General features: G+C 53.9%; 2 protein-coding genes across 16 annotated transcripts in view; one reads left to right on the plus strand and one right to left on the minus strand.

Annotated features, from left to right (window-relative positions):
* The window catches only part of SIL1 (SIL1 nucleotide exchange factor), a 98543-nt gene extending 88093 nt beyond the window's left edge, over positions 1–10450 (plus strand). For all 14 annotated transcript variants that reach the window (XM_087760170.1, XM_087760169.1, XM_087760160.1 and 11 more), the window contains 3 exons: positions 5198–5294; positions 7541–7705; positions 9985–10450. In XM_087760170.1, coding sequence (XP_087616296.1) covers positions 5198–5294; positions 7541–7705; positions 9985–10335 — 613 coding nt within the window. In that variant the 3' untranslated portion in view covers positions 10336–10450. The remainder of the gene's footprint in view (positions 1–5197; positions 5295–7540; positions 7706–9984) is intronic.
* A 7758-nt stretch (positions 10451–18208) lies between these two features.
* The window catches only part of CTNNA1 (catenin alpha 1), a 119265-nt gene continuing 110951 nt past the window's right edge, over positions 18209–26522 (minus strand). For both annotated transcript variants that reach the window (XM_087760076.1, XM_087760075.1), the window contains exons 17-18: positions 21988–22122; positions 18209–19446 (exon numbers count right to left, since the gene is read on the minus strand). In XM_087760076.1, the coding sequence (XP_087616202.1) occupies positions 19159–19446; positions 21988–22122 (423 nt within the window). In that variant the 3' untranslated portion in view covers positions 18209–19158. The remainder of the gene's footprint in view (positions 19447–21987; positions 22123–26522) is intronic.

Genomic DNA, 26522 nt, shown 5'->3' on the forward strand with positions numbered 1-26522 from the left:
GCCACAAGAGTGCCAGTGGCCACGAGGGCGGGTGCATGGCCGCTGCCGCAGCGGGACACGCTCCAGCCAGGGCAGGAGAAGTGCTGTGCTCAGCACCCTGCTCCTGCTGGGCAGGAACATCCCCTCCATGGCAATCCCCCATTCGCACCTCTTTTTGGTCTTTCTCTACCTGGCTTCAGCAGGATGCTCAGAGTAAGGAGGTGACCCTTTTTGTTCTAGGGTCTCGTGTGGTTTGTACAACAAGCAGGCCAAGAAATAAATATTCTGTGTGTGTCCTTGCTGGAGCAATAGAGATGAGGGCGTTTGCCTGCCTGCCCTGCTCCGTGCTTCGAAGTCCCCAGGTCCCTCCGCACCGCTTGGCTTTCCTTTTTTTTTTTTTTAATTTAAATCTAATTTTGCTGCCTTATTGCAAGTTCCTGTCTAACTCAAGAGCTGCTGTTGCCTCAGGGCTGTGTTGCTGCTTTTCAGTCTTCCCACGCCCCTCACATGTGCAGTCTGGAAAAACTGTGAAAAGTCTCTCCTAAATTTGTGCAACGTGTACTTGGCGTCATCCTAGGAGGAATAGGGTAAGGGGATCTCTTAACGGATAGTACTCTTAAAAAATCCCTTCTTCAGCAAAATGGGAGCTGCTTCCACGTGATGAGTTTGCCAGTGAAAATGGCAAAGGAGAAGCCCGTGCTGGATTTGCAGGAGCAACAACCGCAGCCCCCCCAGACGATGCTGCTCCTTAGCACACCCAAAACAACGTCCAAGGAGAAACGGCAGCCGTCCCACAAGCAGGTCCCTAACAGCCCATCGGGAAGGTGTGGGGGAATTGCAGCGTGTGGGGGTTTATGAGCTGCAGCGCATGGAGAGGCTGTTTGGAGGGCTCTGATCCCAGCTTGTGAGACCACGTCTCCTCCAGGAAGCCTCCATCGTGCTGGTGGGTCCTCTGGCCGGTCATCCCCATCCTAAGGTCTTGCTGCTTCCACAAAGAGCTTTAATGGAAGAAGAAAGGAAGAAGGGAGCAAACATCCCGACCCGGCAGCTGGTGGAAGATGCCAGGCCCCATGTCTGCCTTCACCACCCGCCCAAGGCAGGACCTGCCACCGGTCACTGCGGGGCTGCGGCAGCTTCGGTTTTGCTCTGATAGCGCTGATCACAGCACGTCAGCCCTTGTTTTTATTACTTTTGCTCCCCTCTCCGTCCGCTGTTGAGGCTTGTGGTGTTCTGGCAAACAAGCCTTGACTGTAATAATTTCTGGCCCCTCGTGGGAAGTTGTAACTCCAACGCAGTGAAATACAAACTGGCAGCAAATGGAGTATTTCCTTCTGCCGTTGCGAGCTGCAGCAGGTAGGCTCAGATGGAGGTTTTCTGTTGGCTTTCCCTCCCCTGCTTTTGTTTTTTCCCCTCTCCGCCAAAGGGCGCAGTCGCCCTCCAGCCACCGAGAGGGAAATGTGCTGGGCTGATGAAACGGCACATCATCAAATTTGTGCTCGGCAAAGTCACAACTCCAGGAGCTTCCGAAGGAGGCAGCAGTGGGAAACATAAATGTTGTTTGTCTTGTGGTCAAAAGGGTGCTCTTAAGCACTGTGGTGTGCTCGTGCCAGTGTAGGCAGCAGCACTGCTGGGGTGAGCCCATCTGCGGAGGTCCCTGGGAGAGGTGGGGAGAAGCAGGGAGGTCTGCAGGCAGCAGGAACATCTTGAGTTGGGTGGAGGATCAACCTGGGTTGGGATTTGAAAGCACAGAGAGTAGACTGTAGACTACACCATGGGAAAGAGGGTATTGTCTCCTGGATCCATATCAAGAGGGTCTGGTGGCCCGTGTCTGGAGCTGTTCAGAGGTCGTCTCATGGTCTGGGATGGATGACCCACGTCTCAAGAAGTTCAGGATCTTCTGCCCAAGGACAAAGCCCACCTTGCAAGGGACAGAGCTTTCTCAGGAGCTGCTCAGAGACGACGGCATGGGCACCTGTGGGCAGTAGGGATTCCTGCTGGTGTCTCTGACCTTCTCACCCCTGCTCAATCCATCTCGGCCAGCATGAACATCAACAGCACGCCTGTTAACCCCAGCCTGTCCCAGCACCCAGGCGGTTTCTTGCATGGATCAATCACGATGAGCCTGTACTCAGCCTCGTTTTCTACTCTTCAGGAACAGAATAAGAGAGAGGTGGATGTGATGGACGTGGGCCACATGGCTGGGAGGCACAAGAACCTCAGGCATGTGGTGAGGGCCACATCGGGAGGGGACGCGTTGTGGCCCTGCAGTCAGGCTGGGTCCTCCCAGGGTGAACCAGGGCTGCGTTTAGCACACGCAGGGGCTCTCTTGGTAAGCCACTTGTGTTGAGTCCCCATAGCCTTGTGGCTGTTCCTCACACAGGTTTGAGGCTGGTTAATCTCATCTGTTGAGCGCTCCCAAATCGCTGCCATCACTGTAGCGTTGGGGGGTGTTGTCGTAGGCTGTATTCAGTCTCTATCCCAGCCTCAGAGTTTCATTTCAGTGAATTTCCTTGCTGATCCACCATCCCCTTATCCATTAGCAGATTAGCACAGATTGAATTTCCTACGCGAGCGCTCCACATTCCGTCTCATTGTATTTATTTTGTTCAGGCTGCTTTTCCCTGGGCTTGACAGTGTAGTTTGTACAGATCTGTGCTGAGTTTTCCAAACTCTCAAATGAGCTTTTTTGTTAGCATGAAGCCCAGACTATTGATAGTGGAGACATTAAACAACAGAAACATTGAGAAGTGAGCAGCATGCCTACCATCCAGGAAGGCTTCCTAACCTCTAGAGGTGCTCCTTAGCAAAAACTCCATGGTTCAGAGATTTTAATTAGATCTAATCCTCCAGGTGACCAACCAAGCATTAAAAGGCATGCCAATTTTTCAGTTGTGTCCCTTGCTGGAAGAGTTTTTTTGATTTATTTTAGATAGATGTGACAAAAGAACTTGGATATCCCAAACTTGACGCTTTTCTTGAATGGCACTAAGAGGTCTCCAGCATAGGAGAGCCTCCTTTCAGTGCAGTTATACTCAGAAAAGTGCCTGCAAACTTGTTCTGCACTTCCTCTGGTCTCCCTTTTCCAGAGTAACTTGCATGTGAAATTTGGTTGAGTTTTTGCATCAGAAGTTGTATTTTCTGAGCGTCAGAGTTGCCAGCTCCTCCTTGGGGTCTGGAAATGCAACTGTGGTTTCTTTGCCTCTCATTCACACTGATCGTGGAGCCCCAGCATTGAAAACGTGCCTGACAGCGTGGCTGATGATGTGCCAGGCAGAGCCGAACCTCCGCGCCGTGCCTTCCCCTGCAAAAGCTCAAAGCAGAAACAAGCGCAACCCAACCATACACAGACAAAGGCAGAGACCAAAGCTGTCATTGCTGGAAAAACAGAGCTGGAAAAAACCTCTTCTTCCCTGTCCTGCCTAGTTTGCAGCCGAGCCTGGCATGGCAGGAGGGCTGTCTGTGCATCTCCTGTAGCAGCTGGGTGGGTTTTGGAGATGCACAGGGCTCTGATCACGGCCCCAGCGGCTGCGCTCATGTTGCCCAGCCTCTGCAGGAGAAGGTTTCGTGCTGTTGCGGTGAGCACAGCCATGTTCAGCCGCCCCAGCTGGAGCACCGGCTGTGCCCAGCTCGCTGCTGAAGGCACCTTCAGTGACTTTGGTATGTGTATTGCTTCTCACTGCTGCATTTCCTTGCTGCCTTCTGGATGTCATGTCTCTGGACTCCCAAAGGAGTCTAATCACAAGCCTGGCTTATAAGTCCATCTGGACCGAAAGGAGACGCAGGATTCATTCACTTCTGTAGGACAGGTATTACTTATCTGTGGCTCTTTTGAGGTGAGGGTCAGAATTAGCACATTTCCACCTGCTGGGGTATGTTAAAACGGTCTTCAGCCAACCCCTGGGTGCTCTGGGAGCTGTTTGTCCTCCATCCCACCATGGTACTCTTCTTCTCGTCTTTGCCTTGGGAGGAGTTGCTGAGGTGTGAGAAGCAAAGCCTGGATGGAGCAGGGAAGGTTGGAGAGATTGCCCAGCACTTTGGTTGACATAGATGAGCTTAATGTTTTGCTGTATTTCTGAGAGTGATGGGTTTAATTCAAAGCTGCTCCCTGCCCAAGTCCATTTGTCTTCTGTTTTTGGTTTTCATGACCCTGTCTGCCTCTGTCTCTCTTATTTCTTGCATGATGCTTGGCACTGGCTGCTCCAGCAGCTTTCTGGTAGCAGTAAGAGCTGTGGGTGTTTTGCTGTAGCAGGGACGTGTGACCTTTGGCTGCAGTGCAATTTCTGCTTCAAAGTCGAGCAAAGGCTGAAGCGCTGGAGCTCTTCCTCGGAGCGCGAGAGACCCGGGATCAGGGACGTAGGCAGCTGGTACGTTGTGCTCCAACTGTGAAAGCCCTGCCAAAGAGGGAGCCTTTAGCATCTAACCTCTCTGCCACCTTCAAAGATGTAGTAGGAGTGTGTCTGCATGACCGAGGTGCCTCTGCCTGGGCAGCCGGTACCCGGGGGCAGCGCGGATGGAGGGCAGGCCTTGTCTTCATCTGCCTGCACCTGGGGCAGCTGTTCACATCCACACCTGAAATTTTAGCCTGGTTCTTGCAGACAGAAGGATGGATGTAGCTACTTGTGGTTCTTGGAGAAAAGCGCTCAATGCGAGAAGTGTGTGGGTGGTGAGACCAGGAGTAATTTGTGATTCAGAGGTGCCGGGGACAAGCAGGACCTTCCTCCAGGTGAGCTGGAGGGCTGGTGCTGCAGCACAGGAATGTTGAAATAAATCAGTGTGTTAACAGCAAACGAGGAGCATGAGAGGGGGGAAGCAAGAACCGAAATAAAAGGCCGTTAAGGAACAGATGCAATGCGAAATGAGAGGATTAATAGCTGAGAGGGAAATGCAGGACAGGGCTTCTTGCCGGGGGAAGACAGGTAGGGCATATGGTGGGGTGATGTGGGTAGCCCGGCATGCCCTTCCCCAGCCCTGTTGCTATCGCTTCAGGTTGCATTGGTCACATGCTGTGTCTGGGGTGGCCTGCAGGGCTTTGCACCTTCTTCATAACTGCGAGCCGAGCCGTGGTCCGTGGGGGTTGGGGGGGTTTGCTCTGGGATCAGGCTAGATTGACCCTCGTTTGTGCCCGCTGCAAGGTGCTGCCCCAGACAGACCGGGCGTCTGTTGCGCCTGGCCGTGCCCCACTCTGTTGGTGACCTGCCTTCTGCTTTTGTCCCTGCAGCAACCCCAAAGTCCAGATAGAAGCAATTGAAGGGGGTGCACTGCAGAAGCTCCTGGTTATTCTGGCTACAGAACAACCCCTGGCTGTCAAGAAGAAGGTGAGCGAGTGGGGATGCACCTCTGGGCAAAGCTGGTTTTGTGCTGAACTCGATGTAAGCGCTCCTCGGGACATCGCTGACATCGTGAGAGCGTGGGACCCTGCACTGCTCCCCACGCTGGGTGGGCTCCGGTGCTGGGACCCCCCCGGCAGCCCTGGCCCCCGGCGCTGCGGGTCTCACCCCCGCTGCCAGCACGCACGGCAGCTCTGCCAGCCCCACGGGGGACAGGACTCGGTGCTGCGGCTCCTCTGGGAGGAAAGGCGGGGGTCCCAGTGGCAGGCGTAACGATCAGAGGCTAACAAACATGGGAGCTGACGTTTGGAAGGAGCTAATTGCTGGAGCCAGCCCCATGTCCTGCCTTTGGCGGTGGCTTTGTAGCAAACCGAGCAGCGCCGAGAGCCCCCAGCCAAATGTGCAGTGCTGTCTGTCGGGGTGGGGGCTTCCTCGCTGCCTCCCTCCCTCCCTCCTCACCGTACTCCCTCGAGCATGAGATCGAATTACCCTCGCTTTAGCGTGTGATGCTACCACTGTTCACGGGCCGTAAAATTATCTGGCTGCTCCTGAAAACCCAGCCCCACTGTTTAACACGGTGACCTCCTGTGAGAGGGGATTCGGCGGGGCGAGGGAGCCACCAGCTCTTTCTTTCATCTTTAAGGCACCTGCTGTTCTGCAAACAGCGGTGTGCTGCCCGTGTTTTAATAAGCTCCCACAAACACGTTCCCCTTTAGTCCATGGTAAGAGTCCTCCAGCCAGTGAAAGGCGCGGGAGAGGCTGGGGAGCCCCTTTGCTTTTGGCCATGGGTGTGAGGAGGTCCCAGCCGGAGAAGTGCGCCACGAGATGCCCTGTGCTCACAAACTCCTCCCAGGAGTGCCCGCGGCTCAATCCGGAGCTCATTTTGGGGTGGGGAGGGATGGCTGGGCATGCAGAGGCCCTCATCAGCATCACTTGAACCCATGGGTGGTGGGTGCAGGACGCTTCTTTCCAGCGAGCCTGAACGCTTTCCGCTGGCATCCCTTGGAGAAGAGCAAGAGGGATGAGCTCAGTATTGTCCACATTCACATGCGGCCTTATGGAGCCTCCGAGGGTTGAACCCCCTTTTCCAGGAGGACAGAGGCTTTTAATTTCCAGTTCCCATGCTGTGTACAGTCTCACGTCTCTCTGCAGGCCAGGATCCCAAGGACAGGTCAGTGCCCCAGCCCCTTCCCACACGGGGCAGCAGCCCACAGCTCCCGCTCCGATGGGTTTTCCACCCCAGCGCTCGCAGTGGTGTGCAGCAGTGAGGCCAGAAGTGCATTTCTTCCCTCCCCTGTCCTTTGGCCTATGGTTAAAAAAAAGAGACAGAAACATCCTCCAATTCACCAGCGGCAACTTGAAAGATGGAAAATAGAAACAAATGGGACTGGGGAGGACATGGCTGTCAGCTCGGATCTGTCCGCAGAGAGCGGGGATGCACGGTCCACCTCGGTGTGCAGAGGAGCCGGCTCTGCTCGCTGGCAGGCGCCCAGATGAGCACCCCCGTCCCTGCACGGGCAGCAGCCCTGCCCCGGGCGGCAGCAGCGTGTCCCCTCTGCAAACCACGGTTGTAGAAACCAGACCAGTGTAAGATTCAGCCGGTTGGCCCCCAGTTGCCTCCTAGGTGTTAACCCCTTGCCACTCAAGGCCCAGGAGGCAAGCGCAGGCGTGCTGGTGTCTCTCGCTGGCAGTGCATGATGCTGCACCGTGACAGACCCTGTTTTGGGGCTGTGTCCTGGGAAACATCATGGTCTCGTCCTCCAGCCATGTGGGTGGAAGGGAGAGGACGTTCCCCACGCGTCCAAATCATCTTGAGGGGATCAGGCTCTGCTGAGTGGTGCTGAACCCCCCCTTCACCCCATCCTTAGCCCGTAGCTGAGCTCTGTACTGAGGACCGGTGGGGGTGAGCTGTGAGAAGCGATGGCGTTGGGTCTGTTTAGGTGCTGGCCACAGGCCCCTCTGGGTTATCGTTCTAGCAAGTGCAGTGACAGTCCAGGTTGGAGTTTGGGTGGAAGTCACCCAAGTTTGGGCAGCCTCACAGCACCGGGGAGGGTTGGGATCAGGAGAAAAGGGAACTCTTGGAGACGTCCCTCAGCAAGGAGAGGTTTGAATGCATCTGCCAGGGAGCTCGGCACAAATGGGTTGGAGCATGTCCCCATGGGATGCCATGAAGAGAGGCTGCGCCAAATGTGGTGGCCGTGGCCACCGTGCTGATGGATCTCTCTCCCCGCCAGGCTCTCTTCGCACTGTCCTCCATGCTGAGACACTTCCCCTATGCCCAGCAGCAGTTCCTCAAGCTGGGCGGCCTCCAGGTCCTCAGGAGCCTCTTCAGGCAGAAGGGGATGGAGACCCTCCACGTCCGTGTGGTGACGCTCCTCTACGACCTCATCGTGGAGAAGGTGAGGAGCTGGGAGGGAGGGGGTGGGACCCGGCCAGGCACCCCCCACCTTTGCCCCCTCACCGAGCCAAAGGGCCAGTGAGCATCCTCGCAGGTCGAGGGTGAGGAGGGGCCGATCCAGCATCGGTGCTGGTCTGTGCTGTTGGGATGAGTTCCCTCCAGTCTACGGGCCACTGCTGTGGGGGACAAGTGCCTGGGAGAGCCCAAAACGAGCTTAAGTCTTTATTTTTCATTAAACCACCATCGCCGTTTCCACCCGAGAGTGTTTAAATAGCAAAACGGCAAGGACCTGAGTAGAGAAAATAGGCACCGGCCTGCAGTGAGCTCGGCTGTGGCATCCAGCCGCCGGCGGCCAGCCAAGTGCCCGGGGATCAGCCGCTGCTGCTGCGCCCCTGCCTGCTGAGAGGCCCTTGCCTGCCTGCACGTCCCTCGCTGGAGCCAAGCCCGCGACGTTAAGTGTTTTATTTTCAAATACCTTGGATTACTGCTGTAAATGTCATTTTAAAACCCATCTTTCCTTGCCATCAGTTGTTGTTTAGTCTGTGCGTTTCTCGTACTCCAGAGAATGGAAATTAAATCCACTTTCACTCAGTTTATAGCCAATTTGCCCTGCAGATTATTACTGCTGTAATACTTGGGTTTCAAGCGCTGCAGAGCAATGTCTGTGTTTCAAAACAGTTATTTTCCAGGAGACTTTGTAAAGGTGCAAATTATTTTAGAGGGTCTGAAATCTTATCAGGTGCTGGCTGTAACGCACAGTGATCCTGTCTGTCTGCTCACATGGAAAGGGAGCGTACGTGGGCATTTTACCCGAACCATTCCTGGTCACTCCTGCGGCACATTTTATGGCTGCCCCTCTGGCAGCCCCATCTGTTCCCAGCTCCGCTGTGGCTGGGGGCAGTCCACAGGCCTGGCAGATTCTCGGGTTTATGCTAAAATAATGATTTTTCACTGCCCTTCAGACTGGGAATGCCACGTATCAATCCCAGCCCCTTCATGGAGGAGACGGGAGAGCCCTCGGTGCCCAGCAGCGGGTAGGGCTGTTCCGAGCGGCCGTGGCAGATCTGGGGTGGGCTGGGCGACAGCCAAATAGGTTGGTTTGAAAATCGTAAGCTGCCATGGGCAGCTCTCGGCACTGAAGCACAAATTGCCAGGGCTCTGAACGGTTTTTTCTGCCGCCTTCTTTCCTTTTCACCCCAAATCCTGTGTGGCCAGCGAGGGTTTAGCAGGCAGCCCTCGGGGCACCGGGAGAGGGGAGGTCTCCTCGGCGTTGTCCCTCCTTGTCCCTGCCATGTCCTGTAAGTCAGTGGGATAAAACAGCATGACCAAGCTCCCTGCAGCAGCCACCCAGGGGACGGCCGGAGTCCATTGCCAAGCTGATGAATGGGTCAGAGAAAATGTTAGGGGTGCCCCTGGCGACCCAAGCGGCCCCCGGGGACAGGGTTGTCCGATCGTTTCTTGTGGCAGCTTCTGGGCACGCTGGCTGCCCTCTCCCTTCCCCAGGGCTGGATTTTTGCTCACCAGCCTCGCAGAAGCCCTTGTCTGCCGTCAGCAGTCCGAGGCGAGCAGCCTACTCAGAACTAATTAGTGAAGCACGGACTTCTTAGTAATTATCACAGGGGACCACCAGCCAAGCCGAGAGGAGCGCGCTGTTGGGGAGCGAAGCCACTCCACCACGCAAGCCTTGAAAGGTGTTGGGGCGATGGCAGGAGTGTTCCCTTCCTTCCCCCTGGCCCCGGTGCTGCTCGGAGCAGGTCTCTCTCGCTAGGAAGGGAGCCGGCAGCCCTGCCCACGCCGGTCCCCGTGGGCACCTTTCTGCTTTCAGCACCGTCCCTGCAGAATTTCAGTATTTGGGATTTTCTGGACCAGGCTGGGAGAGGAAGGTCTGGCCGTGGCTGGAGGAGATCGAGATCTCCATCTCTTCCGCAGAGCAGCATGAAGCCAAGCAGTGGTGTTGGTTAGGTGCTGCAGGAGCCTGTCCAGCCGCCCAGAGCAGCAGACCCAGAGACTTCACATCCTTCTCCTTGAGTCCCCTTCCAGGGCCATGTGATACTGAACCTCCCGCTCACCAAGAGTTTTCCAGGGTGGGTAACCAGTCCCTATGGCCAACTTCATACACGAGCAACAGTGAACCAGGACATGTCCTCGTCTTGGTTTTCCATTGCAGTCACCTTCCAAAGTGTTATGGGATGTGCATCCTACTCTCCCGCCACGTGTCACCTCCTGCGAGTGGTTTCTCTCTGATAGGGCTGTTAATCCATGTACCACCACTTCCCACAGATGCTACTTGAGGACTCACAGCACGGAGATCAAATGGAAGAGAAAATCCAGCAGTACCGGCAAGTGAAGCTGGTCCCGGCGGTGGTCGAGCAGGACTGGTGCGTGGTCGTTTCCAACCTGCTGGCCGTGCCAGAGCACGACACTCGGGAGAAGGTCCTCAAGACGGTGGGCGTACTGATGGCCTTCTGCAAGGAGCGCTACCGGGGGGACCAGGCCCTCAGCACCACCCTCAGCCTCCTGCGCAGCGAGTACGAGGAGCTGGCGGCAGAGGAGCAGAGGGAGGGTGACAAAGACGGCTATTTCAAGGAACTCCTTGGCTCTGTAAATACCATCATTCAGGAATTAAGATGAAAACAGACGTAGATTCCGTTCAATTCCAGATAATTCAGGGCAACGGCGTGAGTTTTGACAGCAGCGGTGTAAATGCATTTATGAATAAACTGCAGGACTAAATGCGATCCCACCACTGGGCGACTGTGCCAACAGCTTCATTATTAAAACGTGTGTTTGGGGGCACGTTTTCCTTTGCATGGGGTACTGCTGGCAAAAGAGAGGCACATACCTTAGAGGGAACGAGGTAAAGTCTCAGCTTACGTTGCCTGTCATCCTCCGGCCGTGGTGCCTTAAGCGCACGGCTGAGTGTTCTCGGTCCGTCTGCAGGATTATTTGGGGTGGGAGGGACGGAGGGATGCGGGGCTGTCCTTGTTAGGCAGCTCGGCTGCGCAAAGGGAAGCGTTTGTTCCCGCAGCTCGGATCTGCCTTTCTTCTTGCCTGGCGATGACCCGCGCTGTCTGTGATCTTTTATTTGCTTTGTATAATGCATCTCAGCGCTCAGAAAGCACCGTTTGCCTTTGGATCGGTTTGTGCTTGTACAGGAGGACTGAGCGTCATTTCCTTGAAACATTGGTTGGAGGAGGTCTCTAACCCAGCCTTCGCTTGGAGCAGGACTGTCCCTCAATCAGGTCAGTGTGGCTGGACTGCTCCAAGAAGGCCGACTCCGCCACCCGCTCTGTGTAGGTCAGGTAGCTCTGCCATGGCAGCCCTCCTGCAGCCCCTCTCTGCCTGGAGGCCAGCACGCTCTCCTTTCTGGGCTGGGCATCTCCCTTCACACACCTCTTCCAGTTGCAGCTTCTCCTCTCTTTCCTCTAGGCTCAGGTCCCCCGTGAACCTCCTCTGAGGTCCTTCCATGCTGGATGGGCCATTGGGGAAGATGTTCTGCCCTTTCCTCCTTGGGCTGATTCTGCCTCCCCATGTCGTCCTTCCTCAGGCGAGGAAGAAACCAAAGTCTTGCCCGAGCCTCTGGCTGCCCAGCCCCTGGCCTGGAGATGACTGCCACCTCCCCCGCCATCAGCAAAGATGATTATAAGAACTAAATTTATTCATTATTTTGTCTGTTTAATTTCAGTCCGAACCCCCTCCTTGTTTTGAACCCTTTTTTGGAAGGGTTTGTGGGTCTTTTTTCATTAAAGAGAGATCAGTTCCGATTCTCCCGAGTCCCCCTGAGGAGCCCGCAGGGTGGGACGCTGCCGCGAGCCCAGCGAGCTCCACAGTGCTGCCCTGTGCCGGGGGACGGGCATGTGGCCCCGGCCACCCGGCCCGGGGCTGTCCCCGTGCGAGGAGAGGCTCACCCGGGCCAGCGCTGGGGCCTTGGCATGGCGGAGAAATGGGTGCTGAAGGCTGGGTGGCAGCCACTGATGCGAGAGGAGAGGGAGAGGAGAGCTCCACCCTGCTGTCCCCTCCCGGTGCCATGTGCGTGATGGGTGGGGGGACCCTTTCGCACCACTGGCTTGGGGGGCTTCCAGCAGCTTTCCTGCCAGCCCCTCTTCAAGGGTGGCTTTGGGGGGGCAGCAGCTTTTTCTCCACAGGCTTCGGCGAAGGCAGAGCGGGTGTCGGGGTGTCCCAGCACCGCGCTGCAGAGCTTTCGGCTGCGGAGCGATGCTGTGGCCGCCCCGCACCGGCCGGCGAGGGCTGCCGGCGGGTCATGCTGAGCATGCCCCGCTCCCAGAGTGGCGAGGAGGCGATCATCTATAATTCCTGTATTCACTTTCAGAATTGCTTTCTGGCAGTAACAGGTATTTTAATCGCTGCCGCTCCCACCGCCGGCTTAATGGGACCTGGGCACTGCAGCACCAACATTAGCAACACAAGTGCAGAAAAATAAATTAAGGGAGAAAAAAACCCCCAAAAGCCTGGCTGGGCCCCCACCGTCCCCCCGGCCCGGAGCCAGGGCCAGCGCAGCCGCGCAGGGCTTTGCCACCGCCGTGAGGTGCCTGCGCCGCGAGCGCCGCTGGGGTTTGCGCGGGGCTGCGTGATGGATCCCCGCTGCCGACCCGGGCAGGCACCTCCCATGCCGGCGCGGCCCGGCAGGCCATCGATCGGGCTGTTTCAGGGCTATTAGCCCTTCTTGATGCTAATATATTTCTGGCTACTGTTTACAGCGTGTCAGTTGTCACTGTTAAGCAGCTGGGCTAATTATAAATATTGATTTTTTTTTTTTTTTTTTTTTTGGTCCTCTTTTTGGGTTTCGATTCAGGCGGTTTTGCTGGGATTAAGAATGATCTTTTCTTTTTTTTTTTTTTTTTTCTGAAATGCATTTCCCAGCCAATCTGCCAGGATTTTGCTTTGTAGGTTAAAAAAATAATAGCTATATCTGATGGCAATGGCCAGGGCAAGCGTGGGAAGGGGCTTTGCACAAAGCCTGAACCCTGGGGGATGCCATGGGGAAGCAGGTCTCCAGCCGGGGAGTGGAGCTGGCACACGGGGTATCTATCAGAGCATGGATTTCTTCAGCCCTGCCTGGCCTCATCGCTGTTTCCCAGCTGGATTTAACGAGGTAGGGAAGGTTTAACACCTATTTAAGGGCTGAGCAGGGAGAAAACCAGCGGCAGCAGCTGAACCAAGCCTCCGTGTTCAACCCCCAAAGGCAAAACCCCACTCCCTAATCCTAAAAGTCTTTAAACGGCAAAGTTTCTGCGCGGCGCCTCGTTCGGGGTGGGTGCTCTGTGCCGCGTGGCTTGTCACAAGCCATTTGGATGCTTGCTGAAGACACTTGCGCGGCAAAGGCTTTCTGAGGTGCTTTGCCACCACTGCTGCGCAGTGACCTTACCATCGTCCAGCCCTGCGTCCTCCCTTCCCAAAGGGCTCCAGGCTCTGCGCCGGAGCCGGGGGACGGGGAGCCCCCCAGTGCCCGGGGCCCCCCCGCAGCAGCGCAGGGGTTTGCGGGAGCGGCGCCCGCGGAGCGCGGCAGCCCCTGACCCCGGGGCCGAGGCGTTTTGGGGAGCCGGGTGCACTGGTGGGGGGGGGTTGCAGGCCATGACCCCCACCCCTGGGGTGCGCTGCTCAGTAGTTACTAGTGCTGGTTAGTGTCTCTGCCCGCTGCCCCGTACCCTGTGGTACCACTGACCTTTGCATGGGGGGGTGATTTGCTAAAGGCCATTTCGGCTCTCCCCAGAGCCGTTACTCTTGGCGGGGGCCAGGCTGCCGGGCACAGGGCGCCCCCGTGGCCCCGGCTGGTTGGTGCATTAGGAGTGAGAGCCCTCCCGTCGCCCTGACCCCAGCCCTCGTCTCCCCCAGCTGCGGGGGTCCCTGTGCTCAGGGGTCCTGGCTGTGGGGTGCTGCCCAGGCCCGTGCCGTGCCGCTGCAGCCCCCCAGCTGCCGGGCACTGACTGTTGCCAGTGCAACTCCCTTCGGTGGCTGAATACAACAAATTAACACAAATCACCTGGAAATATTGAACACTGAGCGCGTTAAGTAAAACACGGATGATTACCCAGGTGGTTTAGCTCTGGCAGTGCCATGCACAAGCATGGGAATCCACTGTAACCAGTGCCACAGGGAGACCACCCCTCTGCTCTCCAACCCCATCCCAGCCCCCAGGTGCCCTCTTCCTGCCGGCACGGCCCCCCAACGCCTGCCCAGGGCACCGCGCATTCCCTGGCATTGCTGGCGGCCGGCCCTGATGCTCTGACAAACACCACCTCGCAGCCCTGGGCACTGGAGCGTCACGGTGCAGCGGCTGGCACGTGCCGCTGGCCTGCCCGCTGTGTGGCAGCTCCCCCTTTCCCGATGTCCCCCACTGCAGGGAAAGGCCTTCCTCCCGCCGGTGCCCGGATGCCACGGGGATGGGCACAATGCAGGAGCAGTGGAGCTGGAGGGACGGGCACTGCGGGTGGCCCCGCTCCATGTGGGGGTGTGGGGTGTGGGGTGGCCCCAGGGATCCCCCCCCGAGGCTGGAGCTGGTGTGGGTCGCAGGGGCCACCACGTCCAGGCTGCCCGGCTCTGCCCCTGCAGGGAGCAATGGGAGCGCTGCCAGGGCGGTGGCAGGGGGAGGTGGTGGCAGCCGTGGGGGTCTCAGGGGCCACCAAGAGCTGTGCCGTAGGGCAGCCACGAGCAGGCTTCAGCCTTGGGGGCTGCAGCCTGAGACGGAGGCACCCTGCCTGCCCTGCCCCTGTGTCCCCAGAGGGTGACGGAGAAGCGCAGGCGGGCACTGGGCTGCTTTCCCCATCCATAGACGCCAGCGCAGGCTGGTGTCCCTGCTAATGACAGCCTTGCTCCCAAAACAGTGTCACTGGTCTGCAGCCCAGCGTGATGACGGGGCTGCTGCCCTGCTGCCTGCCTCTCCCTTGGCGGCGGCGGGCAGGACAGCAATGGGGACAGGGAGAGGGACAGGCCCGGCCTGCCCCAGTTGCTGCCCGCCCTTCAGGGCATCGTGTCCTGCTGACCCGAATTCCCAAAGCTTCCCGCGGGGCGGCACGGCACCTCCGCCCGCTGCCAGGACCATGGCTGCGGCTCCTCAGCACTGGGACCACGGCCCCGCACGGAGCAAGGAGGGGCTGGGAGGGTCCCGGGGCACATAGAGGCCCTGGGCAGGGCTCACCAGCCCCTGCAGCTCCATGGGGCCAGGGGAGAGGAGGCTAGATGATAGGGACTTTTTCAGCCTTGATTTTGGTGATAACAGGGTCCTTCCTGCTCCCCACACCCCCAAGCTGGGGGTAAGGCATTAAGCCACAGTCTGTCTGGGCCAGCGTTGAGCATATGCCCAGGCCAGTAACAGCGTTATTTCCCCACAAGCACATCGCGGGGGGTGGGGGTGTGGGGGGGTGCTGCCTCAGCCTGAGCTCCCCCAAACCCAAATCCCGGCATGCAGCAGGCAGGGAGGGGGCTTGGAGCAGAGGCCATCGGCCTGGGATGTCTCCAGCCTCCAAAATCCACAGCGCAGGGAAGTCCTCAGTCTTCACTGTCGGAGCGTCTGATGCCCCTTAATGGATTTTTTCCTTCCCCACCATTTGTTGGGGGTTTTTGACCCCACACGCCCCTCACCACCCACTCTGCCCTTGTTGCGTATTTGAGGCCGCCTCAGCTTGCTTTGAACCTGGAGGCCCTGCCTGCGCTGCCCGTCCTGCCGTTGTTAGACAATGCAGCCCCGGGTGCTTTGCTCCCCCGCCGCACCCGTCCCGTCCCATCCCGTCCCGTCCCGTCCCACCCATTGGGTCCCCCCGCCGGCCAGGGGAGCCCCCACCCGCGGCCGCCCCTCTGGGGGCTGCTGGTGCGAGCGAAGGGAGAGCGCTGAACGGAAAAGGCATTCGTTAAATGGCATTAAACCTCATTGTGAAGCCTTCACACACAATTAAAGTGGCATAAATTCAGAGTGGCTTGATTCACCACTGAATTGAATTAAGAGCACTTGAAATTTGCAATAACGCTGTCTCCTGGGCATTTAATGTGTTTCACTAATACACTTTAGAAGATAACGTGGGTTCATCTCCCCGAGCGTCCCTGTGCAGCCAGGTCCCTGCTCCCGGGGCAGGCAGGAGGGCTGCCGGGGTGCCGGGCTTGGGCACGGCCTCACCGGGCGCTGCCATCCCACAGCAGTGAAAAAACAAACCTCAAATCCTTCCTGTCTAACAAATATTTCGGTGTTTCAGGCGGCGACCGGGGAGCAGCCATGCCTGGCGCCCACCCACGCAGGCTGGTGGGCAGGGGGGTCCCAGCGCCCTGCCCTGCCCAGAGCCACCGCGGGGCCCCGCCATCCCCAGCTCCTGGAGCCCCGTGAGTTCTCTGTCGACCCGAGCGCGATGCCAAGCAGCCGGGGAAGGCAGGGAGAGGCCGCGCTCCCCGCACGCCATCGGGGAAGGCGGCTGACCAGCTTTCCCACCTCGCGCCCGCACAGCTCTTGCAGGCTGGCAGGGCCGTGCTCGTTCCCTCCTGGAGGAGGAGAGCGTTCCCCTCCAGCAGCCGCAGCGGAGACCAACTGCACCAGCCTTTCCCCAGCGCTTAATTACATCAAGCAGTAATTACTGTAATTCTTTTCAATTGGCTCTCTAATAAAGTTACAGCTCCGCTCGCGCCCGGACCCCCTTCGCTCTGCGGTGCAGCACCGCTGCCCTGAAGTGATGCTGCCGCTTCCACACAGGAGGTTTTGATTAAGACTGAAATTAGCTGACCCAACGGCATCGGTGTATTCACATTTATTTTTAACCCACTGAGCCACCCCCTCGCAGGGCCGTGGGTCCGGCGCTGAAGAAGCCGGCGGCCCCATGGCCGCTTTGCTCGGGGCAACAGGAGTAGGAGCTGGGCTGCTCCTGTGCCGGGCTCCCGAGCTGCCGTGGTTTGGGTTCATTCTGAAACGAGGAATTGCCGCTCTGAAACGAGGAATTGCGGCTCACCCGCCCTCCTCCGGGCCCGCCAGGTCCGGCTTTTGTCTTCACGTACAACTCGTGGGCAGATTTCAAAAGCACCGTCCGTCCCCTGATGGACGTGATCAAAAGTCCCTTGCAGGAGCCCCCGCTCATTTAACCGAGGTCACCCGCCGGGCCGATGGAGCCCGTTTGTGAAGAGGCCACGCAGGAATTCACCCCGGGTTTGAGAGCAGATCTTTGCTGAGCCCACAGCCGGAGCAGCCACGGCCCGTCCTGGTGAGGAGCAGCCGCCCAGGTATCGATAACCATGTACCCAGCTATTTATACCGCAGCACCGAAACTGAAAACTGGATTTACTGACACGAAATCCTCCCTCTGCTTTGGGGCGACAGGGTTGTGCCTTCCCCCAGCCCCTGCTGACGCGTTCCCGAACAGAGCGCTTAAGTAACGCGCAGCCCTTCGTGGTTCCCCTGGCTGCGCCTCTCCTCTACGCACCCAGGTGCGGTTCTCGCCGGAGGAGCGATTCCTGGGTAACAGGAGAGGGGCGAGCTGGGGATTTTGGCCGTCGTGAAGGGGCACGACCTTCCCCCGGCCTCCTGCTTCCCAGCTGGGTTTGCAAACCAGCTTTCAGGGAACGGTATTTTAATTTGTAACATAAAATAAACTAACCTTTATTTAAAAGCTAAACACATATAAATTTGTCTGTACATCTTAATATATGGGTTTAAAGCTCATTAACGGACTGCATTTTGGGGGGAGCGATGTGAAGAGAGCCACTAAGCAGCCCAGGGAATGCAGCCTTTAAGACAATTACGTTAATACCAGGAGAGAAAAAAATCATTTTGTGTAAAAGTAGTTAATAATTACACGTAAGACAACAAGATCTACAGCTTATCGATTTCATTAACTCTTGAGCGCCAGCGGGACGAGCTCGCGAGCTTACCCTCCCGGCAGATGCCTGTTCAGCCGTTAAAGGCGTATGAAAACTCGTATATAATTCAGCTGTTTATTATCTGTACTCAAGGGGCTAAAATGCTTGAAAACACAATAAATTTGGCAAAAATATCCCAAGAACTATTTAACTTAATTCTGATCAGCATTTTGGTAACGTGACAGCAATAACCTTGATATAGTAAATTATAAGCCGATCAAGATAAATAAAATTATAGCATAACAGTGCCAAGGATCGGCTCTAAAATTTAGACGCAGTTTAAAACATTAACTACAGAACAGGCTGCTTTCCATTTTAATGGGTGCTTTACAGAAACAGCAAATGCGACTTTGACCTGCGCAGGCACTTCTTCTCAAATACTGGACTTTATTGGTAAGTGTAAAACACACCGAAATTCATAATATTTCAATAAGACAGCAAAATTATACCTTGTAGCTATAGTTATGGCAAATAATGTATAGTCTAAATTGCAGCCTGAGCAAACATTATTTGCTGGGTGCCTTTGGAAGCCCAAGGCGGGATGCAGAGCAATTATGAGAAATGAGTACAAAGCCGATTTGCATCTGAATGCCGGGGAGGGGGAGCAGGGGCGGGCTGGGAGCCCGCTCCATTCACAGCACCACAATACACCGGCTGGTAAAAGCAACTTTATTAGTGTCCCGCAGCAAAATACATTAGTAATTTGTAACCAGGCATTAAAATTCCCGTCCGGTGGCATACAGGAGTAATCAGCCGCCTCCGTGTTTTACTGGATTTGCTCCGGGTGCTCCCCCAGCAGAGACGCGTGCGAAACCCCCTCCGAAGAGGCCGGCAGAGAAGTCACCCACGGGCGCCCGCACGTCACCCACGGGTGCCCGTACACCAGGCACGCGTGGGAGCGGCAGCAGCTCTGACGCAGCCCAGGAGCAGCGGCATCACGTAACCGCGCACCACCAAGCGCGCCTCCGAAGACGGCCCCCTCCTGCCGCCACCCCCAGCAGCACCCAGCCCAGGCACAGGTGTACAGTTTGTCCAGATGTTTCAGATGTTTTCCAGTTGTGGTCGGGCTGTTGCGGCAGCGCAGCTAGCGCCTGCTGCTGTTTCATACTCCTTTAAGCGTACAAAGCTTGTTCCCTCTCCACCCCAACAGTAGGAATACACTAATACATACAATACCTTAATTAATTTTTTTTTAGAGTGAAAAGATCTAATTTTCCTCTCTTGATCACAATGAAAAACTGCAGTCTCTGAGTAGCATGATTCAACTATTAGTGTTAACCGTTAGTGTTACTGTAAAATCCTCTTTGGTTATAGAATATTTTATTTAAAGCAAGATTATACAAAATAATTTTCCGCTAGAAATACACCCCTGAAATCTAAAAGCAATCTAAATTAACACACTTCCGCAGGCTGAAGCTATATTGATAGGACTTAGAAATTTGAGTATTTCCCCACGGAAACTAAACAAAGTTATCAAAATTATATTAAGTAAATACATTTTGAGGAATAGTAAACTTTTGAAAAATCCTTAGAATATTAAAAGTAGAGTTCTGGAAGTAGCAGTAGTGGGCTAGAGAAAAAAATAACCAAGACAGAGACCTCTCTTTAAATACTCTCCATCGCCTTGAATTCACTGAGAGCCTGCACCGGGTTAACGTGTTTCTTCTGGGACGCTCTCTTGATTTTAGTTTGGGTTTCGTCTTGTTTCTCCCTCTTGACCAGGGGTTTCTTCTCCGGAGCTTTCATCTTCCAAGAGACAGCGGGAAGATTGAGCGAAGCCATGCCCTGGGACTTCTGATACTTGGTCGATGCCACGTAGGAAGCCTTCACGGTTTGCACCACCGCGTTCATCAGGTTCTTGGCTGCTTGGATAAGAGACATGGCACTGTCCACCTGCCAAACGGTAACATGCAATTGTTATACGCCATAAAACCCACACAAATACAGTATTCCAGAAAACATGATAGTCCTGGGGTGCAAAAGCACTCAAAAACGGATTTTTCTGGGTTTTCTTTTGAAATCTGAGGTTCCAAATTCAAGGCGATACTTTTCTTTGGACACTAACTGGTGAAAACCTGCCTTGTGCCACCAATGTCTGCCCATGACCTGTGCCTTTTCCATATTAATGGCAATCGCAAAGATGTGTATGCTGCTGTTTGCTTTTGTGACTAAGCTTTAACAGTAGCTTAGGCTCTAATGAAATTAATAAAGCTGTAATAATATCTTAATCACCAATAACAAATGTTTAAATCACCCTAGAATATTAAGTTGTATTAGAAAGGAAGGAACGCAACTGCATCTTCAGCCAGGTCTGGAGCCCTTTCCCAGGTGGGTCCTGATTTACAAGAGCATTAAAATGAGAAAAAAAATGTATTTGCCGAAGCTTTAGCACATGGCAGAAACGAAGAGCCAAAAACGGGGCGGGGTGGGAGAGAGAGGGGAGGACCACGGAGGTGACCTCAGCTGGGTGCCCGTGCCCTGCTCCGGGCGGGACCTCCGGCTTGTGAATGCCGAACGGTCTGGGCAGGGTTTTGGTCTTGGGCAGGATTTCTGCATCTCTGCTAAGCTTACACAGGAGCTCAGCTGCTTCTAACACACTTAAATTCCAGCGTTGTAGACATCTGAGCAATGTTTTGGGAAAAACCTTGAAGCCACTGCTTATCTACCAGCAAAATAAATGGAGCAGGAGGCTGGTTGCTTTTCTACTGGTGCTGGTACCTTCCTTTCCATCACGGTGTGTTTTGAGCACCACAACGGCAGATCTGATCTGCGCCCTCCAGCAAACCAGTGTCGTCTCCTTTCCTCACCCCAGTCATTACGCTGGAAAACACTTTCACTGCATTTGACTATTTCCATGAATCTTCACAGCAGGAAGAATCGTATTAAATGCAATGAAAGCAAGGAGGTACTTTTCTAAATGAATTGTCAGATTGCTGAGGGTGCAAGCTCTTACTGCCTTGGTTATAGCTCTGCTTTCACAAAACTTCTGCGGTACATGGATGGGGCGGGATGTTAACGTTGAAGAGAATTTTACTTTTAGACAGGTGAAGTCCCTGGACTGGCAGAGGCTTTCATCTGATAATCCGATAGAAGCTTAACACCACTACTGGCAATATTTAGCCCCAGTGGACAGACTCGTGGAGAACAGATAAAACCAGGAGATTAGACTACAGATGCCAGCCTGTTCATATAACTGATTTATGGCAGAAGGGTATGTAAATTCTGAAGACACTGAATAACTGCAGTAAAACCCTGGAGTACGTATTATTGCATAATGACACATCTACTCCTTTGACAGCACGATGCCTTCAGCCTTCCAGCTAATAGGACATCAGGCATGCAACAGAGACGCGCAGCAACACATGTTTCATTACATCTCATCACTCGGCTCCGCTGTGCTGGAAATCCGAGCACGTGGGACTGGCAGCAGCAGGAGGTGCAGCGGAGAAGCCCGGCTCCCCTGCGAAGGTGCCAAGCTGATGCAAGGGTGGTCCATCCCCACCGCTGCTTCTGCAGCAGGTTGCTGCAGACCTCCCTCAGCTGCTGCTGTCCCCAAGCACTCGTTCTACAATTCTAGCTTGTTTGCGAGAAAAAAAGATGTGCTAATAAGTTTGAGCATTTGAAATACCTAAATGGCAGAAGGGGGTAGTTTTTTTGCATTTGCTTTTAACAATTCGGATAGCAATACTGGACTACCAGCCATTTCTGCCCCTTCTTCAAACCTCCTACCTCAGTCATGACATGGATGGGCAAAAGCACCAACGTGATCAAACATACCTGTCTAGGGCAAGGAAGAATATGCCAGAAGAAATTAAGAATTTAGCTCTACTTCCCTCCCCCCAAATATCCGTCTTATAGATTCCCCTTAGAGGGAAGCATTTAATGAACTACAGTGAAAAACTTATTTGCTAAGTAATGGCTAGAATAAGGAAGCAGGCTGGCCTACGGCAGCTTTCAGCTGTCATAAAACAGAGCAGCCGCTAAAAATCCCTGCACTCGTCAGGGCACAGCTATTTTGAAATATTAACATCTCTGGAGCATTGCAGGACCCCAGCAAGTTCCAAGGCTGTGCAGAGACATGGGGTAGGTTTAGCTATGCTGATTAAAGGGATTTAACCTCACAAAGAGTGAAAAACAGTCTGGAAAAACAGTAGATTACACAAAGGTAAAGTGAATCTGTCTACAAACATAGTTGAGTAAGGAAAAGTGAAGTCTGTATTTGCATTTTCCCCCCTTTGAAACAGTGTTTCCTCCAAGAACAATGAGGCAATACAGGCAGTATTATAAACTCTGCATACATTAAAACTTTGATTGAATGCTCCAAACATCTTTTGTCTATATTCTATATTGTTTAGCGTAAAAGCTTAGCTTGGAATAATTGTTACCCGTGGAAGAAAAACCGCATGAACCGGACATGTCATAGCTTGTACATACCCCAGACACAACCAGCTCCCCTCCGAGGTTTTGAACTTCAGCCTTCACTTTGCTACAGATATTCAGCTGATGGCAATACAGCGCGATGCGCTGCAGGTAGGCTAGGAGGTCCTGCTTGCATGCAGAATCGGGGCACTGGAAAAACAAAGGTCAAGTTTTACTTTGCAATCACGAAAACTGAAACAGAAATCATTTAGGGAGAAACCAGACAATTCTGAAATAGCAAAGGTGCTCCAGAGATTATTCCACTTTCCGCTTAGCGGATAAATGAGCAATACCTGGGCATCACTAAATACATAGAAAAAAACAGAAGCAATAAACACAGGCTATCAGAACACAGGGGCAGCCGCTGGACAAAATCACCGGGACCCTTTCAGCTGCACAGCTGCCCTTGAGGTCCCTGTGAGGAGGAGGAGGAGGAGGAGGAGGAGGCGGCGGAGGCGGTGGAGGCGGAGGGTTACCTAACCTTTCCAGAGCAGGTTTTTTAACTACAGAAGGTCCTCCCTGTACACTGCACAGGACACAGCAGCAATGGATTGACATCCAAGACCTCAAGTTGCAACTAGCAGATGTTACCAAATCCAGCCTCGATTTCCAATCTTAAGTATTTAAAGCTAGGAAATGATAAACCTGACAGTTACTCAATTATATCCAGAAAGTAGATATTTTCCTGACTTCTGCTCCCATTTCTTAGCAGTGTGGAAACTAGATTCCTCACCAGGCATGAAATAAAATTTTTAAAGTGCTTGCTGAAGCACTCATCCGTAAGATAAAAGTAACTTTTTCAGCTTTGCAATTGAAAGACTACGTAGGTACTGGAGACTGCAGTGCAGTTCAGAAAGCTGTTTTCTCGGACAGAAACGAAGGGCCATCCCTGGCTTTGCAGAGCCGAGCGGCGAGATGATTAATGAGCCAGTCTCACGCTGGATTTCAAAACAAGAGGAGCCCTGCTGAGGGGCGGTCACAGTCCAAAACGGGATCTGCAAGTATAAGACAAAAAGGCTACGGGAAGCCTTTTACTACCCACGCCAGTCCCGCAGTAGCTTTAAAAACGGCAGCGAGCATGGTGGCCAGCATCGCTTCTCCAAAGAAAAACGGGCCATCTCAGGTCTACTGGCACGCTCTGGCCGTATGGAGACTAGTGAATAAAGCAGCTGGCACGCACTGAACTCCACAAACCCTTTGCCCACCAGCCTCTCAGGCTGCTGATGAAGAAACCCCAGGACATGCGTGCCACGCTCCTGCCCTGTGCATGCGGCACTAGCGGGGCACCGAGGGCTGCTGCACCCCAGCGTGGGGCACCAAACATCTCGCGACTGGGTAAATACTTGGGCTGCTGGCCAGCTCTGACCTCCAGACATCACTGGCTGTGCTGCAAGCAGTGCCCAGGGCAACAGATTTTAAACCAGCCTGGATATATTCATGATGGGAGAAGCTATTGCAGTAGGGATGCCGGGGATATTACGGCCCAACAGGTCACGTTCTGGTAGACCGAAGGCAGACTCTGCAGTGATCTCCATCCTTCCTAGATGGTTGCACCCCATCCAGAAACTCCTTAAATCTCCACCATCCAGGTTCTTGGTACACAATCCCCGATCGCTAACTGCAGGCTTTCCAGCATCATCCCCCCCCCCCGCCCCCGCACTCCTGTACAAAATCCAAAGGCTTTTCCCTGGCCCCACAGCTCAGCTTGACTCGATGACAAGCAGGGCACACCACCCTCCGCTTCTCCCCTCCAGGCAGTGCGTTAGCTGCAGGTCTGCCCGCCCAGCCGCTTGTCCCGGAGAAGCCTGGCACCGGCTGCCTCCAGCCAAGCACCAAAACCGCCACAGAAACCACAAGCGGCCGCAGTGATTTACCAGTGATTAGATATGACAAGGAAAGAAGAGTCTTGGTCTAAGCAGCATCCACGTCTCTTCCCCCAGCACCTGCTTGCTCTTCCCACCAACCAGACCCTGCTGAGATTCCGAGCGCGGCACAGTCTGCGAGAGCTCTTCTCCACACACCCCTGTTCACAGCAAAATCCCATCCCGTCTAGTACCCTGATCCTGCACAACGGACTGTCAAATGAAGATTCGTAATAGACACGGTATGCTTGGAAGAATAACCTTAAATGTAGCACCGATTTACTACTTTAGGCTTCACCGAAGCTCAGGTTTATTGCTTATGGCCACAGAGCCTCTCCTCTCCTTTCAGAGCAAGGTAAAAATCCCCTCTTGTCAGCAGCAGGGTCTGAGCCCTAATTCTCACTGCAGACCTTCTCTCCTTAGCTACAGTTCTAGCTGTACAAGATGGAAGCAGGATCCAAAGTTTCCCTGTGTACAAAAGGCACAAAAGGAGACTGTGCCAGAGCAGGCCGTCGTGTCGCACAAGCAGTGGTGTGCAAACAGGGGCTCGCATTCAGACGGAGCGTTTGCTTCCCACACCAGTAACTGATCTGCCGTAGCAGCCGTTTAGCTCTGAAAGGAAGGTGAGTGTAGCTAATACATGAATTTGTTTTTTCCAGGGCCAGAACAAGTGGGGGTTTTAAGCCAATGTGGTATTTCAGCACAGCAGAGAGAAAACAGCTGTACTATATGTTGCATCTAACGATGCCTCTGTATGGCAGGCTGCTGAGCTGCGATCTACGGCAGTGCACACACACATACACACAATGCGCTACGACGCATTTTTGGCAAGCTGGGACAAGCAGATCAGGCTGTGCAACACAGGTTGTGGAGCTCTGGATGGCTTTACGGGCATCTGACCCTGTGTGTCCATAAACTACAGAAATCACCTTCTTATTCCCAAGGAAAGCTCATAAAAACACCCCAAGTATCTGCAACTCTTACGTAGGCACGTTGCTTCCATCAGTGAAGCGAAAACCGTGAATAACAAAGCAGCAAAGCTTGCAGGTTAATTTTTTAAGCTAATCAATATTAGTCAGCAGTACAAGATGTTTTAGAGAAAGTCCACAAATAGCATCGGCCAAAGAGCTAATGAAAAGCTGAAATTACCATTTTGGAAAATGCTCTCCATCTCCCAAACAGCTCATCTAACAAAGTGAACGAGCAGCGCAGCGGCAGATTGAATTGAATGTTGACAAATGCACAATACGGCATGTCAGAAGGACCGCTAAACAATTCAAGGTACTTTACGGTTGTGAGTTTATGGAAACCATTTAAGGAAAGACACTCTCAAGGAAAGAGGCTGCCGCATGTTTACCAGTGGCTGAAGGAGGCAGAAAAACATTAGTGGGGGAAGCAGTGGAATAGGAAATATTATTCGGTTGTATATATCAATATGACGTGAGTTGGAAAACCACATCCTAGACTCTGTGTGCTATTTCTATGAGCAGAATAGAGAATTCAGTTCAAAGACAGATGATGTTTGAACAGACATATAGCACAAGATAAAAAAGAACATCAACAAAAGGCACTGCAGATGACTGTATGAGCCTCGTCCCTTCCTACGCAGGAACACTCAGATAAAAACCAAAAAACCCAAAAGGCAACAATTTCAACACTGATTAAGAAAGATTACATTATCGCATTAACCTACAACAGCCACAGACACAAAAAAACCTGTCTGCAGAGCTAGCTTGGGATGATTCCCACAACACGGTCGGAGCAGATAGCTGCATTGTAGACAAAAACAAATGTGTGTTGGAGGACACCCCACCTCCCCAAGCCCCCCAAAATGAGATGCTGCCACAGACTCCATGGTGGTTGTTGGCAAAAGCTAAGCTGGCTGCTCCAAGTCAAATCCAGGATCCATCCTGGACAGAGCAAACACGCACACACGTTTGCCTCCTATCACCCCAGCTGAGCCTGTGAAGAAGCAGAATCACCTTTTTCTCCCTTTTTGCAAAGAAAAAGGGGCAGGGAAAGACAGCAGAGCTCTCCTGTGGTGTGTGCTGATTAAGACAAGCACACAACCCCCATCCCCCCATGTCTGGTAGGTGTAAGCAAGCAACCGCAGAGACTTTTCTTCCTCCCACTCCATCTCCAGTTTAGGGCAGCAATAATTCACAATAAAATGCCCCCGCCAGCCCTACGTAACAGCTGGGCTCGGCACTGTTTGGTTAGAGAAGCTGGGAGCAGGCATTTAGGGGAAGCAGTTGCCGTGGCAGGACAGGCACGTGGCAATGCGTGCCAGCAGCCCCCATCCAGGACAGCCGTCAGCCTGTGCCCGGAGCACATCCCCGGACCAGCCTCTGCAGCGCATGGACCAGTCCTGACAGCAAGAGCCTGCTGGAGCGTTTTACTGGGAAGCGGGGCAATCCCTCCCCTTCCCCCCAGCTCCTTTCCATTTAATGATCAGATACTGATACAACCTCCCACCACTATCAAAGAGAAAAAGCAACAGAATTTTTCTGTTGCTTTGTAAGTATTTCAACATTGAAAAAAAAATAATACGGAGAATCATTGTCTTGCTGCAAATCATTTTCATTTGTGTTGTACTTATAACTTCTTCACATTCCCCCATTCAAAACAAGCAGACTGCTGCTTTGAGTGAAAGATGGAACACCTTTGGGAAAATCTGCCAGCTGATGG

This window comes from Nipponia nippon, unplaced genomic scaffold (genome assembly GCF_047370975.1).
Source record: "Nipponia nippon isolate SJK-2023a ecotype South Korea unplaced genomic scaffold, ASM4737097v1 scaffold_21, whole genome shotgun sequence".
Taxonomy (NCBI): domain Eukaryota; kingdom Metazoa; phylum Chordata; class Aves; order Pelecaniformes; family Threskiornithidae; genus Nipponia; species Nipponia nippon.